Below are 19,506 nucleotides of genomic sequence, written 5' to 3' on the forward strand. Positions count from 1 at the left end.
TGCCCATTGATGTCAGTTTGGAATGTCAGTACCTCTTTCAAAACGACGTTTCTCAATCAGCCTCGGCCAGTTGCATGATCAATTTGGCGGCCATGTCCAGGAAGGGAAAGGGACTGGTGACATCTTTCTCCTCGAGCAGTCGGCCATGGGCTGTCTCGTATCCAGAGCACTTGAAGTCGACCAAGTACACACCATGTTCCATTTCGTAAATTTGTATGTCCATATGTAACGCAACGAAAGGCTCTTTGGGGTGATGTTGACCCTCTGGTGTGCTCGGCGAGCTGGGAGTGCCAGGAACGCTGGCCGCCTTCTTCTTGATGGCTGGGAGTATGTCAGTTCTGATAATCCAGGCACAAGAGATCTGGGAACCAACCGGAAGTATCCCAGCGCACATTGATGTGCCAAGGATCTGCGGGAAGATTGTAACGTTTCTTAGGATCGATACTTGAACTTGAGCCCCGGTCATTATCGTGGGAATCCGCAAAGCTACCTTCACCAGAAGCTTCAGCTCGCTCCTCTGCAGTTCTTGTTTCATAATCTTCATCAGGGATGTATGTCGCGCCCAATTTATGAAGTGCCTTGTGGATGCACAGAAGGGCTTCCCATGGCGAATTACGTGATCGGATGCCGAACTGCCAACGGACTGGCTTATTCTTTTTAGGGGGGTTAATAGGGGTCATCCCTTGAGGCCTTGTGTTGGCTTCGTCCATTCGCAATTGGCTTCTCGAATGGGGCCGTAAACGGCGCGCCGTCTCTTCCTTTTCAGCATCTGTCCTGTTGCTGGGGGGTTCATCGTTGATGAGCACTTTAGGTGGTGAGTTTTCGACGCTACCAGCCTTCTCCCGCTCCATATAGTCCTTGTGGTAAGCTGGTAAACTTGAAGGCAAGATACCGACCTTACTAACGTATGGGCGAGGGGTGGTGGTAGCTTGAGAAGTCGTTGAGCGGGCAGAAGACATGCTTAGCATGGGGCTTGATCCCTCGGGCTCTGCTAGAAGGGCTTCAGGATTATCTAAATCAGTTTCAATACGTCGAGAGATTAGTGACGAAAAGAGAGAGGAACTCACGGTTCACTTGCATCATCTTGTTTTCCCTTACAATCATGTAGGCGTCCTTGATTGCCGACGGTTCGGCAGCCTGCAGCGCCTCCTCTACATCACTCTTACCATAACCCATAGTCTTACTGATCTTTTCAGTGACCTCATTATGCAATCTCTCTTGAACCTTTTCTGAAGCATTAGGCGCGATGTCGTTCTTCTTAATGGCTTTGTTTGGATCAACACCAGTGTTGAAGAATTCTTCAACGGGAAGTTGAAGGTAAGCGGGCAGATCGGTGGTGAACCAGGGATCGGCTCGGATATCCTCAATTGTAGCACGATGCACGGGGTTCACCACCAGCATCTTCTTGATGAGGTTTGCAGCGCCAGTAGGCATCCATTGCGGTATGCTGTATGTGCCCTTTGCAATCTTGGCAAACAAACTGGGAATGTGTTCATCGTCGAAGGGAAGTCGACCAACCAAAAGAACATAAAGAATAACACCGCAGCTCCACACATCGACTTCGGGACCAGCATACAACTTGCCACCAATGACTTCAGGAGCAGCATAATTGGGACTGCCACAGCTGGTCTTGAGAAAGTTACCGTCGGTCATAATATTGCTTAGGCCGAAATCGGCGATTTTGACGTTGAGGTTTTCGTCGAGTAGCAAATTCTCGGGCTTTAAGTCACGGTGAACGATTTTGTGTCGATGACAATATTCGACGGCACAAAGCATCTGCTGAAAGAAACGGCGAGCTTCAGGTTCCTTCATGCGGCCATGCTGAACAATGTAGTCGAAGAGCTCGCCGCCAGCATATTCGAGGACCATGATTATTTCATTGGGTGTCTTGATAACGGTGAATCTAGAAGATTGTTGTCAGTTACAGGGACACCACTGCATTTAACCAACGTTTGGCGCGCAACGTACAGTTTGATGATATGAGGATGGCGTAGGAGTTGTAAGTATTCGATCTCACGCTCAACACGCCCAGCCATATCGCGGCTGATAAGCTTCTTTCTGGCGATGATTTTGAGGGCAACCTGCTGGCCGGTTCCATTGTGAATAGCGAGCTTGACCTTTCCAAAGGAGCCTTCGCCTAGAGTTCGCAGGACCTTGTAGGCGCCGATGCGCTGTTCTGTCTTGATCCTCTCCTTGAGCGGCGCATCAGCGGGGCGGGAACCGGGTGCAGGGGCATCATTAGAAGCGTGCTGCTGCTGTGACTGTTGCTGCTGCTGCTGCTGTTGAGGGCGACGAACGTGGGAGGAGGATAGGGAAATGGTAAGCTCCTCGTCCTCGAAACCTCGGGGAGCCATGGCGATGCGATGCCCTGACCCAAGGTCAAGGCGGGCCAGGTCGAAAAGTGATCGGTCGGCGGGGTTTTCGGAGCTGCAGAGCTTTTGGTTCGGCTGTCAGGAACTGGGTGCGACTGCAGGGATAGTGGTATTGACGAAGCGAGCGCGGGGTGGTTTGATGTGAAAGAGAAGAGCGGGTGGAAATGAAGCGGCGAAATGGAGGAGGTAGGTGACGGGTTAGGTTATTCTAATCGCGTATCGTGATGTTGTGTTAGGTATTCGTTAGTGGTGTCGAAGCTGCAGAGCTCGACTGACCGGGCTGGGCTGGGGTAGATTCCATGCCTTAAGGTAGGTAGGGTAGTCGTCACTAGGTGTTGTGGAGGGGTCAGGTCAGTGGAACCACCTCAGACATGGGCTACTAAGTTAATGACTCTGTTATTATCAACGCTTTATAATAACAATGGTGATTTGGTAAGGTATGGATAGGATTGGGTGTTAATAGTTGTCATAGGAACACGTAGCAGAATAGATAGATCTTGATTATTTCACTTGGAGTTTATTATATATCTATTCCTCGCTTTATGCTTTACCAGAGGACTGAAGGGAGGTACCTTTCTCCCCATTTGTTACATCCATTCCTGTTGTCTGACCTGTCACCCAGAGAACAGTTGATAAAACTATTGGTGTCTTGCTGGTGCGTAGTCGTGTCATCAGCCCATAGCCATTACCTACTATCTACCTTATACATAAATAGTCTTCACTGTCGTACAGGTTGCCAAGGTCAGAAATATTAGTACTCATACAAGCCCTGAGTTATATGTCTTCATATCTGTAACAATATCCTAGTTCATAAGATATAATATATACAAATCAAAATAAGAAACATGAAGCAGTAAATAGAAGTAGCTAAAGGCCAAGCTTTGCATGCCTATTTTTAACCCTGGCAACCTGGACCAACAACAACTAACACTCACTTTATATGCTCATGGCGTTGAAATTCCCAACAAATCAATTCTCAAAACTCTACCGACCGACATAGACTTACGAGTTGTCGAATAAGAATCTGTTTCTATAACCAAAAACATCCGATGTTGAACCACAACATCGTGCGTAATTAAGTATTTATTAACCCATTCGAGTTACCAGCCAACAGTCCTCCATGCAAACTTGTCATGCATTGGGCCGTGTCTGCATATGCAAGCATGGTTTTGGTCTCAAGAGCCGTTACATCTGACAAACGCCACACTCATCTCTACTTACAGCCATGATACATAGGCCGTTCTCTTCCGGTTTTCAGAACTCCTGATCGCAATTGTCTCCCTCAGTCGAATTTTCTTTGTTCAACAAGGCTATGAATATTCTTGTTTCCACTAACTTGTTGAATTTTGTTTGGCTTCTTCTTGTTTTAGTCTCTCTACCAACTTTGTTTGTAAGAATGGGCTGAGTCCCAGGCTTGGAAACTTGTTAGCGACTTGACGTGCCTGTATTCGTGTCTTCTAGACTTACATTCCCTCGTTCGTCAGAATACGGTACGTTCCACTTGGCTGTACCTTGCCGATGATGGTACCATTGCCGTCCACTTCAACGCTTCCCAGGATATCCTCAGGCCATGCAATGCGTCCAAAGTCGGGGGGATTCCTTCGGTCGCTGAGGTGCACATATCCTCCTCTTCCACCACCACCAGCTCCTCCCTGAGCACTGGCACCTCCTGCACCGTCGCCTCCAGCTCCCCCTCCAGATCTCTGCTTGCGAGATCCGCCTCTATTGGGTCGTTTTTGTGAGAAAAAGGCACCGCCTGAGCCTAGATTGAAGCCTCCCGGACTGGCAAATGCGCGTGCTTGATTCACAAGATCCTCGTCTTGGTGGCCGTACTCGGTTATCACCTCGTTGAGAATCTTAACGAAGTCCTTATTCTCAGTGAAGGACTGAGGAGTGGGAGGGAGTTCGCTAGTAGTCCCAATTGCTAGGCGCTCATCCGGCGGTTCTTTCTCGAGATAGCTCAAGTAGCTTGTGAAAGGAGATTTGGGATTCTTCACAACTTTCTACAGCATGGTCAGCGTGTTGTTGAAGTGGCACCGGCTTGGGTGTTGAACACAAACAATTTTAGGGTTGCTAGAAAGACTAGAAATGGCTCTAATAGGTACAGCCATATGCCGAGCAGTATATCGAAATGATGACACTATCATTTTGCTGCTATTTTGGAATTCAAATCGATTTTACTACTGTGTCCGGTGCAATGAAGCTATCATTGCGTTGACTCGACCTTGATCGAGAATGAGGTCATTCGCAGGACCCTAGTGAAACGCGATATATGCCTATGGAGGGTATATGTATCAAACGAATCAATTAAACGCGTCAACGCGGTCAGTGCGAACCCTTCAAGACGACCTGCGCAACGAGGCACAATGTACTGAGGTAGATACCTTAGTAGGCAAATCAACCAGAGTATCATATACGAAATTCAATTAGCAAGCAACGTTTATTTCATATACAGAAAGTTGAACCCTTTTTCATTTTCTTTTTCTTTCTCTTTCCTTTCTCTGCGATGCCAAGCTAGCGGTACAGATCATGGATAAAACACCAGCTCCTATATTCCGAAAACAACGAGGGGCGGTCCCTCCGTCGTCTGCGATACCGTCTTCATCTCCCGCCTTCGGTACCCCAATCCATCCACTGAAGCCATTCGCCGTCAATGCCCCCAAGGCTGCAATATTACCGATCATACTCCCTCCTCCGACACTTCGACCGCTCGCTTTCCGTACATTTACGAAAAAACATTCTTTGACCTTGACATCCTCTGCACTTCAAGAACTCGCTTCCTTCATTGGAAGGCATTGTGGTTCAGGATGGCGTGAAGAAGGTTTGGCCGAACGGGTTCTGGAAGAGGTTGCCAGAAGCTGGAAAAACCGCAATGGGGGCGTCATTGTCGAGGGCTCGAGTAAAGAGCTCCAGGAAATCCTCAAAACCCTTGAGGGTAACATGAGTGGCGGCAGAATCACTGGCCCAGCAAGAGGACTGCCACGTGGGGATAGTATGCTTGATCTCAAAGACAACGAGACCTTGAACACACGGTTAGGACTAAGGCCGGCAGAAATCAGGAGAGAGGATAGCAACACAAGCTTTGGCATGTCGGGACTTGGTGTGGACGAGGAGCAAGACGAAAGCGAGACGAACGATCCTCGGGCATGGCTCAAAGTCATAAACGCATATGACCAACCCAGATTCATATACAACGTTGGCAAAAAGCACTTTGAAAAGTCAGTATAGTCGGCCTATTCGGTGGATCAACTGAATTTGCGACTAACATTTCCCAGGGATACTGCAACGCCTTCATTACTACCACCGGCATCACACAAAACGACGGTTTTCCGAAATCGATACAATGTAATTCACCAGCGTCTTCTCCGAAACGAAACCTTCCAGTCCTCCGCAGTCTCCTCCTCTCGAAGACAAAGCCTCAGTCGTTCCCTATCCAACCAGCATTCACTTAAACTCACCCCAGTCGCGAACCTCCTTGGTCGCCATGGCAGCAGCCATATGCTACTAGGGCTCCTGGTTCTCCTTCCTACCGGCGATCTTGCCATCAGCGACCTGACTGGTACTATTGCTTTGGACTTATCCCAGGCGGTAGCTATCCCGGATGATTCCGCATGGTTTTGTCCCGGCATGATCGTGCTGGTTGACGGTGTCTATGAAGAAGAAGACGAATCCTTGGGCAAGGGTCTGAGCGGCAGTAGCGGCGTTGGAGGTACACTGGGCGGCCGTTTCCAAGGCTTCTTTATAGGTCAGCCCCCATGTGAACGTCGTCAAGCGACTCTGGGCATCAGCGGACCCGACGGGGGTCAGGAACAGACCATAGGAGGGGGCTTTGGCTGGATCGATTTCCTGGGTGTAGGCAGCGAGCGTGCCGTGGGTACCAAGATGCGCAGGCTCGAAAGGCGCCTTCTACGCAGCGGAGCAGAGGATGATAGTGCACCATCACGTGGGCGTGTCGTTGTTATTGGCGAGCTGAACCTCGATCAACCACGAACTCTCCAAGCATTACGCAAGATCCTCTCAGGATATGCCTCAGAACCTGAGGGTTCAACGCCTCTAACATTCGTGCTGATGGGTAACTTCACTCAGTACGCTGTTTTGGCACGGGGAGGCAGTGGCGGAAGTATCGAATATAAAGAATACTTTGATGCCTTGGCTTCAACCCTGGGAGACTTTCCAACCCTGCTCCAATCGTCCACCTTCGTCTTTGTTCCCGGAGACAATGACGCCTGGGTCTCGTCCTTTACAGCTGGCGCCTCTGTTCCTTTGCCTCGGAAACAAGTGCCAGACATGTTCACGTCGAGAATACGTCGAGCCTTTGCGACAGCCAATGCGGAGGCGGGAGGGAAGTCAAATGGCACTGCCGTATGGACCTCGAACCCGAGCCGAATCAGTTTATTCGGCCCCAACCACGAACTTGTCTTCTTTAGAGATGATGTATCTGCTCGTTTGCGTCGAGCCTCTGTCCGTTTAAAACCCAAGACCAAGGATGCCAGTGGAGAACAGGCCCCAGGTTCAAGCGCTGCCCCTCCCGAAGATGTTCAGCCGATGGATATCGATTCTGCTCATCATGATGATCCTACCGCTACTGCTACCGCCTCGCCCGTCACACCTCTTATTCCTCACGACGTTCATGCCGCCCAGAAACTTGTCAAGACTATTCTTGATCAAGGCTACCTCGCACCATTCCGCCAGTCTATTCGCCCCGTTCACTGGGACTACTCCTCAGCATTGCATCTGTACCCACTACCCACAGCCATGGTCTTGCTCGACACAACAGCCCCGCCGTTTTGCGTCACATACGAGGGGTGTCATGTAATGAACCCAGGCAGTGTGCTCGTAGCAGGACGCAAGGGAATCGCTCGATGGGTCGAGTATGATGTCGGTCGCTTGGGCAGGTTAAGGGAATGTACAGTTTAGATTAGACGTCCAAATCTAAATATTATTTAGTTGCTGCTATCGATGATTCATGGCGTCAGGGGATTAAGGGGCATACAGGGTAATGATGGGTGTGGCGGACAACCCAGACGAACATTGGTAGCTTTCGATAATCACAAAAAGCAGTAATATTTAAACCTCATATCATAAAATGCTAGTTTTTATTTACCTATGCACAAGAATACACAGGACACTGAAAACGCACCAACTCACCACGCGATGAACATAGAAGTCTGGTATCATGAATAGCTAAGTATGCAAAGGCCCATTTACCTCCTCTTTAACAAGCCTTCCTCCTCTACTGCAGCAGCAGAGCTTCCTCGTGTAGAACTCCATACAGGGCTTCAATCTCGGCCCTCACCTTGTTTAATTCAGCTGCCACTTGTAGCGTAACGAGTGTGTATGCGTACAGCAAAGCATAATCACTCTCTTGAACAACCAGAGGGGGTTCGTTGCCCAAAAGATCCGTACTCATGTGCTCCTTGCGGAATTGGTAGATTTTCCCCAAGAGTCGATCCTTGTTGTTCTCAACCGTAGGGATGGCATCGGTCAAGGGGTATTCTAGCATAAGGCACGAAGCGATAACTTGAAAGACGTGACATATGCGCTGACAAAGGAGAGCTCTCTCAGTGCTTGTGTACTCTAACAATGCCCGCTCGCCTTCTGTTAATTGATTACGTTTTGATGTGATGAGACGCATCGCATAGAAACCATTAAGCATGTTTTTGGTGGAACGCATAATGCGCCCATATGCTGCGTCTGGGAATGGACCGCGAAGCTCAAATTCAGACTTCGCAGCCGTTCGCAGGCTCGCAAGTTTAAAGGCTGTCATAGAGTTAGCGTGATGAAGAAAGACGTAACAGTGAGTGCCTACCATATCGTTGAAGAGCCGCCTGTTCGCCCTCACGCATGTAGTCAAGCGTGTTATTATGTGTGCTATCCTTAGTGAGCGACACAGTAAGAGGGCCACGCTTCCATATGAGACCCATCTGGAGATACAAGACAGAAAGTCCTTCGCGGAACTTCTTTCGACCAGAAATCGGCCAGAGGACTCGGCAGACAACAATACCCCATAGGATGCCTAAAGTGACCGCAACAACTCGATGCCAGGCAATGTCCAAAATCAGGGGGTTGGACCCTCCCTCGTCATCGTCGTCATCGTCAACATCTTGCGAGATGCTGTAGGCGTAAAGGGTGCTCACGTTGTATGCTAACAAAGCAATTCTACCCAGCGGAGCCTTTTTGATGACCAGAATTACGTAGAAGTTGAACAAAGCTACAAGGCCACCCAAAAACACCAGGGCAATGCCATTGCCTTGGCTGACAGTCCAGCACACCACAGCAAAGGCTGCACCAATGAGGGTACCCTTGAATCTGGCAGTTCCAGTCGTATTCGCTGAGCCAGTTGTCATGGCCGCCACGATCATGAAGGAAAGGAGGCCCCATTCACCTCTCCATGTCTGGTAAATAGGTCTTGTGCTTGGTATGAAAGCAAGCATGGCCCAGAGAAGAGCACCAATGCCAACTTTGATACCAAAAAGTATGTCCTCCCTCACAATGAATCGAGAAATCTTGAGCATTTTCTGAGCGACTCTTCTTTTGACTCTGCTGGATTGTGGGGCAGCATCCCAGTTGAAGGTATCTCGGCGTGCGACCATTGTATCTGGAATGCCTTTGGGCATTTGAGATTTCCGCAATCTCGGCACAGGTGGTCTTTGTATCAAGCTCTCACGTTCTGGATCTTCAACCCTGTCTTTGTCTGAAGGTCCAGTCCGGCTGAAGTACCTCCAAAATTTGAGCCAACTCCATGAGCGTGGGGCCGTCTCAGTCGTGTACCTGATGTCCTCTAGTACATCCAAATATGCATCAGTCTCTTCAGCTACAGCTTGTAAACTGAAGGAGAAATGCCCACAGGCTGCAGCAACTTCTTCTATATCCGCTTGGATCTTCTCAGATCTAGCACGTCCGATCTGAATGGTACGGTAAAGCTCCTGTAACGACTCCGACCTTGCATTATTGTAAAGATTCAGAGCATCGCGAAGGCTCTCCCTCAATTGTTCGTTCACCGCGATATCTTTGTTCGGATCCTGTCCAAATGCAGGCTCACGCAGGATTTCTGATAGCGTATGAGCCAGCGACTTGATTGACGGGCCAAGCATATTGATGAAGAGGGCAAAGATGTCGGAAGGCTCCTGGAAAGCGGGGGCTGTGTCAAGAGCGGTATCCGATTTGTTTCTCGCCGCCAGCCGTTCTTCCTCGCTCTCTCCAGATTCATCGATGTCAGACAACGTTTGACCTCCACCATCAATATATGCAGAAAGGGCTCGTGTCAAGGTGGATGTTATCCCTGTAGGCTTCGGTGAAGGGAAGGTATCTTCCAGGTTGGGGACCTCCCTGAGTAAAGTGAATTGGTTTTCGAGTGCACTTCGCAGTCCTCCTATGGCTTGGGAGAGTGCCTCGACGGATCTTGAAAGACGTTTATCAAGAGGATAAAAGGGTTCTCGGCCCAGGAAGAAGTACTCAAATTTGGCTTCTCGGAGTGTTGAGTTCATCGTTGTGTATGCGCTGTTGTACCGGGCAGAGACTCGGCCATACTCGCTTGTCCAGAATTCATCTTCTGTTCCACTGAGAAATCCTTTTGTGATGGATGATAATTTGTCGCCCAGAGAGCTGGTGGCGGTCATGATGGACCTACGAAGTACACGCCGCGCCGAGATTCTCCAGACTAATACATTGACGGTCAAAGTGCAGGTGATACCAACAAGAAGCAATTTCAAGACTTGGACGATCTTGTCGTCGTCAAAGTAGCCTCCCTGTACGCCCTCCTCTTTGGTGATTACGGAGATGATTGCGATCGATGCCAAGGTTGAGCCGACGTTAACAAGGGGGCTGTTGAGTCTCTGCTTTACCCAACCCACAAAGCCCAGTCCTCCTCCGATGCAGATAATGAGGATCAACACATGAGCAGCGGCAGTCAAGCCGAGTTGAGATCTCATGGCAATTGCAATTCCCATCGACAACATCGATATGACCTCCGCATAAAACACAGCAACGACCGCTATAACAGTTGCCTCAAGCATAGAGCCAACGGTTCGTGCTGGGTGAAAGTAGACGGTAATGGTAGCAGAGACATGCTTTCCATCTCTGTTGCCAAGAAAGGCTGTCAAGGGTGGGAAAAAAGTACCCATACTACCAAGTACGTAGGCAAGTGTACACTTGAGAACTCCATGGCCTTCTTCAGTATGTAGCCACAGCCATACCAAGATGAATGCAGTCTTGACGTTATGTGCAACAATGTGGACACGGTCACCAAAGGATTCAGCGGCCTCGAAGGATTGGTATTTCGGTTTCTTGGCGACATCGTCTGCAACTACTGCGTTGGTAGATGTACTTAACGAGAATTCTGACCTCGATCGTTCGCCGGTCCTGGGAATGATGAAGGTTCCGTTCTTCAATTTCTGCTCGAGCATCAGATATCTACCCATTCTCGCCGTCTTGCATGCAGAAAATTATAGAGCGAGTGATTTCGTACCGTTCGCTGGGAAGGCCGCTGTTTAGGCGGCCACGCCAGGTTGGATGAGCCTGTGGCGGAGCTCATGGTTGGTTGTTTTGATGGTACTCGTGTTTGGAGTGGTGAGACGATTGTGAGGCGCGCTTCATTCTCCTAGTCTTAGAGCTCCATAAGAACAGTGGCCCTGATCTCCAAAAGTCAGCTTCACAAGAGGAATAGGCTGACAAGGTGGTGATTTGCGATGTTTCTCCTCCTGGATGTATAAAGTAGAAAGGTCAGGGACAGGTGCTGTGGGTGTAAAATCGAATATAATGAAAAGCAATGCAGCTTACGGAGTATTATAGTCTTGAAAATACGGATGACGCTGAGCATGCATTCACCCCCCTTGGCAGCTAGTGTGGGGCTTCGATCAGCCATCGAGACGACCTCGTATTGGCTGAACCTCAAGGTAGTACATACCTACAAAACTACTAAACTTACTGGCGGGAGTAGTCTAATTATCAACTCAGGTACCTACCTACAGCTTCGAGAGAAATGAATGGTAGACGTTCCAAGCTCTTTCTTTGTTCAACATTCATAAAGTTTTTATAGTTCTGTACATAAGGTAGTATGACCACAATTTAGGACAATTTAGAGGTACGCTCTCGTGCTTTATCTCCACCAACTTTTCATATGAACAATAACGTGCGAATATTGTCTATTCTATCATTAAGGCGTAGTCTAGATTTTTCCGCGACTTGCTCAACCATGGAAACATTCTTATAGAGATCTCTTAGCCTAAAGCCTAGTGGGGCCGTATGCACAATTGCCGGCTGCGCGCGTTGCTTAAACGTGCCGGGCTGGCGGGACAAGCATCCATGAGATCTTGAGGGGAACAAGGGCCAAACAACTCCATCCAGCCACCCAAGCTCGTGGCTAAGCTGGGCACTAGATATAGCCGCAAGATCATCAGGAACGGGAAAATGGTTTTATTAGAGGCCTAGACTAGCACGCCCATGGCTGTAGCAGAAAGTAAGCAGACAAACCCGCAACATCACTATCGCTTGTGTGTTTTTTTGTTTCCTCGTGTAACTCGAAACTCAACCCTTTCGCAATGGCCATAGAGTTGGTCCCAGTCATTGATCCAATGAAATAGGCACGATCCGCATCCGCTCCTCGCACCGAAAACGTTCAACTCGACTAGTTGCAACGTCTCGTCTGTCTCGTCGTAAAACACATCGAACGACAGTCCTTGCTTTAAAAGCAGCTGATCGAGCCCGTCATCTGGATCCCGATCATGTAGAATTGATTCGTGAATCGTTTGGATCCTCTCCCAGATTTGATCCACTACCCTTGTCTGATCTTCGTGCTCTTCACTGTCGAAGAACCATGGCTTGTGCCAGCAGTATTGACTAACTGCGGAGATGGCTCCGGTCTTGGGTGCACAGTAGACTCGGTATTCCCTTTCGCTCCCCATACGTTTATTGAATGGAAGAAAAGTCAAGTCGACAGTCGGACTCCCCCCTTCAAGACTCTTTAACATTTCATTACGTGCTCGCTGTGATGTGATCAAGCGAAGAATTATGTCCGTTGGGGAGTGAAGAGACAGCCTACCCGGTACGGCTTGGCGACCATCTTTAGGTGAACAACAATCCAAGCGCATAAAGAGACCTTCGGCGGGGAAATCGAGAGACGATAGATGCGGGATGATTTCTTCCTGGATGTCTTCTTGGTATGCTCGGTTGTGCTCACCAGTGATAATCGAGGTGCCTGATGCTGCTACAAGGAGTCTGGCCTTTGCTCGTGTAAGTTTCACAACTTGTGCAGCTTTTGCATCGAGGTTTCGTGTTTTGAGAACTAGGGGCAGCCATCGCGCGAAGGAATAAGGTGCTTCTGACGGACGTGAAAGATGATTCGTGCTCTCATGTGTTGGAATCTCTTCAACGGTATGAAAGCAGGTGTTGAACTTGGTAGATGGTACATTCTGACAGTCTGATTCCACCTCTTCGTAGTTGGTTTGTGTGAGACGCATGTTTTTCGTTGCATTTCCACCCATAGTCGATTGATCCAAAAATGAAATGATCCTGCAGTGAAGGGTTTATTTATTTTAAGTTTGAAGGAAAATAGGTTCACTTGCGAGGTGAATTATAGACTCTGGTGTTACACCCACTACCCAACGGCAGGACGCCACTTCGACAAACCAACCCACAGAACAAATCTAGCGTTATGAGCAGACTTCACCTCATATCTAAAATTGACGGCCAGGATTCCAACGTGCATTTAAGCAGACCTTGTATTAATATTATTTTACTTGATTCATTCATCTGAAGCCCATCGTAAAGAACATGGATCTTCCTGAGCTCGACTTGCAAGGAGCACCTATCCGCACTCCGGATTGTTGTTTAAGCCTTTCCTACAAATTATTCCGGAACCTAGTCAACGCAATCCCCAACACCACGCTTTCGTTGGACCATGCCAAACGTTCGAGAACCCCTTCTTCAAGGCAAGGTGTTCTTGGCATATGACTGACTAATAGGTTCTAGGTGAAACGCCAACTGTCCTTTCGATTGGAAGCGGATCCGGGCTACTGGAAGCTCTTTTCCTCGATTATATAAACTCACATCGCCAACGCGGTAGCTTTGGTCATGCTATGGTTAGCATTGAAGGGGTTGAAGTTCAGCAACTTGGCATGAGAGAGCATGTCAACAGCTATCTTCCAGAACAAGCCATACACACTGTTCGTGGTAGTTGGGATGTCACTTCGAGGCTGCAGGATTCAGATGTGACAGCCCTGATGTTCGTCTATCCACGTCAACCTGCGTTAATCTCGCAATATATAAAGGTCATCGCTGAGCAGGACCTAAAAGTCGAAGCCATTGTGTGGCTGGGGCCTATGGCCGACTGGGAGGTTTTTGAGCCTTGTTTCAACACCGGACATGAAAGCTGCCAATTTGTGGTTGTTGGGACGAAACATGGTAGTGAAGCTGGGCTTGACGAGTATGAGTCGATGGCAGTGGCGAGGAGAACGGACTGCAATTCTATGAAAGACGCTTATAAAGCCGGTTAATGAGAGGTACTTTAGCCAGCAGAGCTTTTGGGCAGAAGTTGAGGATGATAGCTACTACTCGTCATAATAGACGGACGGAAGAGAGTGGAAGAGGCGATATAGCACACTAAAGGTGCCTTTTAGTGTGCTATATCCATATCTCGATATGAAGAAATACAGTGGCTTGTTATTCATGCCTGCCTCAGTACCCAACTTAGTGTTGTTAAGCGGTTTGTTGCCCAAATGGTGCAATGGCATCTGTTGCTAATAAAGCATTAATTAGATACCCTATGCTTGTTCAGATGTGACTGGCATCTCTACCTATCAATTATGCTGCAATATAGGTACATGTATCCGAGACCTTCGGTAACTAGCTGGAGGCAGGTGTAAGTCTTGGAACAGGTAAGGTAACCTAAGAGACTCTTAGCCCCGAATTCTCTCTGTCCCCACCAAAACAAGAGCGTCATCTCTGAGCCAAAGCACTCATCACCATTGTCAACTACACTGATCTCATTTTTATCATCCATCAGAGAAAAGCACAAAGAGGGATATTCCAGTACCTCCATATAGTTGCATACAGTTCTCCATAGCAACCTTCTTCTACTGTTCTTCAAAGTGCCTCAGGCTCAGTTCTATGCTACGCCGTTTGGTCTCGATCATGAATTCACCACATCCGAAACGATTCATTCCACTGAAGAAGGGCAAGCATAGCTTTCCTGCCGACACCCCCAGACTTCGAGGAGTGGTCTTTGACATGGATGGTACCCTTTGGTAAGACCTGCACTCACAGTCTCACTCTACTCTTATTTTATGGCTCGGAGGTCTCCCGCACATGACCTTGACTCACATATCTTGTACAAACGAATGCTCGATGATATTCTTTGTTCCGCTATCCGATGTGGTTGAAACAAATAGAAGATGGTTCATCTTTGCATTTGTACTATTCTCAACATGTTAAGAGGAGTGGGCGCAACGAATACATCGCTAATCCAGTATATAGCGAACCTCAAACGTACATGTTCAAGGAAATGAGAGATGTTTTAGGAATTACAAAAACAACAGACATACTCGAGCACATCGATACTCTCCCTAAATCAGAACAAGGGACTGCTCTTGAATCTATACGCAATATTGAGCGCGAAGCCATGAAGGCCCAGACCCCTCAACCAGGTCTGATGACTCTGATGGCGTACCTCGACGCCAATGCCATCCCCAAGGCGATATGCACCCGCAACTTTGATGTCCCTGTTCAAAACCTTATGGAGAAGTTTCTCGAAGGCTCTCGCTTTCATCCCATCGTGACGCGAGACTTCCGTCCACCCAAGCCTGACCCTGCGGGTATCCTGCACATCGCTAAGAATTGGGGCTTACACGGCGAATCTGGCGAGGGTGACGCCAGTGGTCTTATCATGGTGGGCGACTCTATCGACGACATGACCGCAGGCAGAAAGGCTGGCGCGGCTACTGTATTGCTCGTGAATGATGTGAATCGAGCATTGGCTGAACATGCCCATACTGATCTGGTCATTACTACGCTGGATGAGCTCGTTGATATCCTTGAACAAGGCTTTGTGGGGAGAGACGCCGGTCCGGAATAGCAAGAAGTCGACACGAGCCCTTGTCAGTTCCCAGATGTTAATCACAACTTGTCACACCCCTTTCGCCGGATTTTGATCTCAAGGTGCCAAATCAACCACGAATTGATTTAATTTAGGTTTCCTATATGGTCCCGGTTTCTGTACATGATTCTCCTCCACACTAGACACAGCAGGTAGACTCTCGGGTATCAAGATCAAGAGATCTTCGCCTCCTCAAATCTAAACCAGGTCCTTGGATTTTGAAGAAGGTATATGAAGTGATTTAAATGTGGTGATCTAGCCAGAGACCACCGCAGGTTTCAAAACAGTGCGCCGAGATATGCTAAATGATCTTCAGGGTTAAGCCGCTGTCCCAATATTTTCGGCAAGGTTGTCCCGGGAGATGCAGCTTCAGGGAACAATTCGAACAACATAGCCTTAAGATACATTGTATCCAGGGTTAGGTGGTAACCCAAACGCTGCCTGTCTGCGGTTCTCCCTTCGTAGCTCATCGGGAGTCTCTTTTCTAGGTGGCGGAGGGGGAAGAGGTCCGCCTGGCGGTGCTGGTCGAACAGGTAAGCTAAAGGTAGCAGCGTTCGCGCTCACAGGACCAGCACTGTCAGGATAACCTGAAACCTTGGGAATAGAATTCGTGGTGACAACTCTGGGTCCAAGTCCGGGGTGAGCCGAAGCTGGTGTGCGTGAAGAAGGGTATCCGTTGCGAGGCGGTGATCGGCTCTGGCTAGAGCCATACTGATCACGAGGAGAGATAATACCAGCGCCGCCGATTGGGATCTCGCCAGAAGTGGGAGTGTGAGACCGTTCTTCGGGTTGGGCCGATGCCTGTGTCTGCTGGGACTGGGTGGGCGAGTCACTTGAGCGTAGAAGATCCTGGGTTGCAGGAGAGAGCTGAGGCGCTAGGTGGGATTTTCTATTGTCACGCTCCATCATACCGACAGCCCACTCTCTAAGATCAACTGGTGTACGCTTGGCGGCTTGTACAAAGTGGTCACGGTCCTGACAACATTAGAACGGGTCAAATCAAACAAGAGTGGAAATCTGTCTTACGAATAGCTCCTGGGGGGTTGGTCGACGTTCAGGCTCCTTGTAAAGACACTTCTGAATCATATCATCAAGAATACTAGGGAAAGCATCGCTCTTTGGAAGCTTGGGGGCTGGTTCGTGGACAATCTGTTGAAGCAAATCCAGAATACCTGCGGGAGCGCAATCGCCATCTGAGAGTTGCTCACTGGCAGCAAAAGGAAATTTGCCAATAGCAAGTTCCATGATACTCAGACCAAAACTCCAGACATCTGACTTGACGGTATACTTCTCACCCTGAATTCTTTCGGGTGCCATGTAAGTGGAAGTTCCGACAAAGGTGTCAGCGATAGAATTGACAAGCTCGCCAGAAACACCGAAATCGCAAAGCTTGATCGAACCCCTCGAGTTAACGAGAATATTGGATGGCTTAATATCACGATGCATGATGTGGTGCTTTGTGTAGAGGTATGTCAGACCACCAAGAGTTGCTTCTGCAATTTTACCCAGAACATCGACTCGGACGGGGCCAAAAACTCTCGAGACTCGATCAAGGGAACTGGTCTTGTGTCAGCTATCATGCCGTGATGGGTGCGCCATATCGAACTGACCCCACATCCATATATTCCATACACATTATAACATCGTTATTTGGGGTCAAGAAAGCACCGTAGAATGTCACGATGTAGTCAGAGTGGCAGCCGTGCATAATCTGGAGTTCTCGAACGATTCGCTTCCGTATTTCTCGCTTGGCCTCCACATGAATAACCTGCGGAATATGTTAACAGGAAACCCCTTGATCCCCTGACAGAGAATACAGACCTTGCGAGCCATGACAGTTCCTGTTGTTAGGTGCTTCACTTTGCTGACCGTACCACCGTTACCAGATCCCAACTCCTTGAGAATTTCGAGATCCTCGGGTCTAAGGTCCAGCTTGTATTCAATACCGATCTCCAACTGTTCATCTTTACCTGCATCTTGGCTTCCGCTGTACTCATGATGGTTGGTTTCGGCGGTTGGTGGGGGTCGAGGGGCAGCCGCTTTGAGTGCAAGTCCTTTGACGTTCTTGCGCTTCATAGAGCGTGGAGCAAATGGGTCGGCCATTCTGGAGAGTAGAGCGCGAAACTTAGCTCGGTTGACGAAAGAGGCTCGGAAACTTGAAGGCTCGCTGGGTGCTGCAGAAGCCGAAGATTTAATCGGACTGGTCTTATCGTGTAGTTACTGACAACGGGTGGATGGCTTCCGATATTTAGAACAGAGGAGTCACCGCACCAGGCCGCAAAGAATATCGATACGGCCAAGCAGTCCTAAGATCTGCTCGTGGTATCCAAGCTTGAATAGACGCAGTTCAGGTGAAGCGTCTTATCCTTGCCTGCCGTCGAGATGATGCGAGCGCTGGCAGACGTGGATTTCGGGCCGTAGGGAGAAGCCTTGATTCTATCGTTGAGAATCAAGGACGTCGATGGCGATGATAAAAAAAAAAAAGGACAGCACAGAGGAACCTTTCGACCAGAGTCGATCGTGGTTTATCAGGGGCGTCTATGCAAAGCGTCGCTGAAGATTGCGATGGGGGATTTGTCCCGGTCTCTTTCACAGCTTCTGGCTGGTTAGGCGCGGACAGTGGAGGGCGGGGTCTAGCCGGCGACAACGTGACGGGAGTGGCTGGAGTTGCGCTCTGAGGGAGTTGGAGGCGCAACAAACCACAAAAGAGAGGCAGAGCTGGGCGGTAAGACGAGATGGGTAAAGAGGGGAACGGGAGAATTTGGCGAGGGGATGTGATCACGACTTTTTAAAACCATGAAAGGGCGTAAGGAGTTACAGCAACGGCCTGTCGAATTTGAAATTATGTACCTGAAATCTAGTGGGCCATTCATTCGCCATAAGGGGACGCCATGGAGTACAGACACGGAGGCCAGCATACATTGTTCATTAATACGGAGTAATTATTGTACGTCTCCCTACGAGGCGAGGCCTGAGCCTGAGTTCAACGTCCAGGAGGCGCCATGCCCTGTCTGTCTGGGTACCTTATGTAGGAACCTAGGCTAGGCTGGGATGGCTACTGGCCGAAAACTCGGAACTTGAGACACTTCACGCCTCGAGCTCCGTACAGTTATGGATTCATAATCATGATAAGATGGTGGTCGTCGCTTGTTGGTGATATTTAGTCCAGACTGATACAACATAATTCCCTACTCAGCTCAGGTGTTCTGAAGCTGTAAACATCTCTCAAATGATTTAATTTATATCAGTCGCAATATCACTCGCCCTGGATAGGTACTATAGGAGTGCACAAAGCTCTAACATTGTATATAGTCTGCAGGTAGCATATCCGACACTGGTCATAGGCAAACCTTCAATATCTCACAAGAATTTGCAATGGTCTGATCTTAAGAATAGGAAAGTGCCCAACCCATGGCGATATTTGTAAAAGAGTTAAAAAGTGATCAAAACAGGGATGGGATAAAAAAGTAATCGAGGCATGAGAACAGACGATGGATCAGACACTGGGCGATTCAAACATGTTTAAACAACACTTGGGCCACTATGGATAGCCAGCACAGTACAGTTAGGGGTAAAGTTCGAATTGCATACATACAAACATGCCTGCATACCTAGTGGGTGGTCGAAGTACGTCAAAAGAAATATGAGAATGCTGTTAATGCTGTTAATGATCAAAAAGTTTGCAATCAATCGAGCTTCATCCGAGTTCCTTACCTGAGAAATGGAGTAGTAGATAGGAGTGGCGTTGGTGGTGGCTGGTCGGAAGCGGATTATCATGTCACCGCTTTTGCATCCTTGCCAGGCGCGACAAGGCTGCACGTGTAGCTCTGCAGCGCATCGCCAAAAAATCCTAAATACCTTATCCAAAGCTTTCCAACAAAAGCACACATAATAATTCCCTTTTCTTGTCATACTTTTTAAATCTGCAGCGAAAAGGCCCGGGACTTCAATCACTCGTTCTTTCGGAGTTTTCTCGAATCACCGACAACTTCAGCAGACAAAGAAAGCTTTGTTGCCTGCTTGGCAGCATCGCAACTCGCCAAG

The 19,506-nt window shown here is 48.6% G+C and overlaps 6 protein-coding genes across 6 annotated transcripts; 2 read left to right on the plus strand and 4 right to left on the minus strand.

Annotated features, from left to right (window-relative positions):
• Positions 1-52: 52 nt before the first annotated feature.
• On the minus strand, positions 53-2,354 carry SNF1 (Protein kinase; the record flags this gene model as incomplete). Its single annotated transcript, XM_044823212.1, has 4 exons — positions 53-321; positions 374-1,012; positions 1,068-1,903; positions 1,969-2,354. The coding sequence occupies 4 exons, from the start codon at positions 2,352-2,354 to the stop codon at positions 53-55; spliced, it is 2,130 nt and encodes a 709-aa protein (XP_044681703.1).
• A 1,481-nt stretch (positions 2,355-3,835) lies between these two features.
• J7337_005537 (uncharacterized protein) lies at positions 3,836-4,483 on the minus strand (the record flags this gene model as incomplete). Its single annotated transcript, XM_044823213.1, has 2 exons — positions 3,836-4,375; positions 4,433-4,483. The coding sequence occupies 2 exons, from the start codon at positions 4,481-4,483 to the stop codon at positions 3,836-3,838; spliced, it is 591 nt and encodes a 196-aa protein (XP_044681704.1).
• A 418-nt stretch (positions 4,484-4,901) lies between these two features.
• On the plus strand, positions 4,902-7,289 carry J7337_005538 (uncharacterized protein; the record flags this gene model as incomplete). The annotated part of the gene is made up of 2 exons (XM_044823214.1): positions 4,902-5,590; positions 5,648-7,289. The coding sequence occupies 2 exons, from the start codon at positions 4,902-4,904 to the stop codon at positions 7,287-7,289; spliced, it is 2,331 nt and encodes a 776-aa protein (XP_044681705.1).
• A 316-nt stretch (positions 7,290-7,605) lies between these two features.
• Positions 7,606-10,792, minus strand: J7337_005539 (uncharacterized protein; the record flags this gene model as incomplete). The annotated part of the gene is made up of 2 exons (XM_044823215.1): positions 7,606-8,132; positions 8,182-10,792. The coding sequence occupies 2 exons, from the start codon at positions 10,790-10,792 to the stop codon at positions 7,606-7,608; spliced, it is 3,138 nt and encodes a 1,045-aa protein (XP_044681706.1).
• Positions 10,793-14,501: 3,709 nt separating this feature from the next.
• Positions 14,502-15,441, plus strand: J7337_005540 (uncharacterized protein; the record flags this gene model as incomplete). The annotated part of the gene is made up of 2 exons (XM_044823216.1): positions 14,502-14,614; positions 14,844-15,441. 2 exons carry the CDS (start codon positions 14,502-14,504, stop codon positions 15,439-15,441), a joined length of 711 nt encoding a protein of 236 aa, XP_044681707.1.
• A 417-nt stretch (positions 15,442-15,858) lies between these two features.
• On the minus strand, positions 15,859-17,565 carry J7337_005541 (uncharacterized protein; the record flags this gene model as incomplete). The annotated part of the gene is made up of 4 exons (XM_044823217.1): positions 15,859-16,437; positions 16,489-17,020; positions 17,073-17,230; positions 17,284-17,565. The coding sequence occupies 4 exons, from the start codon at positions 17,563-17,565 to the stop codon at positions 15,859-15,861; spliced, it is 1,551 nt and encodes a 516-aa protein (XP_044681708.1).
• Positions 17,566-19,506: the final 1,941 nt, after the last annotated feature.

Source organism: Fusarium musae, chromosome 4, assembly GCF_019915245.1.
Source record: "Fusarium musae strain F31 chromosome 4, whole genome shotgun sequence".
Lineage (NCBI taxonomy): Eukaryota > Fungi > Ascomycota > Sordariomycetes > Hypocreales > Nectriaceae > Fusarium > Fusarium musae.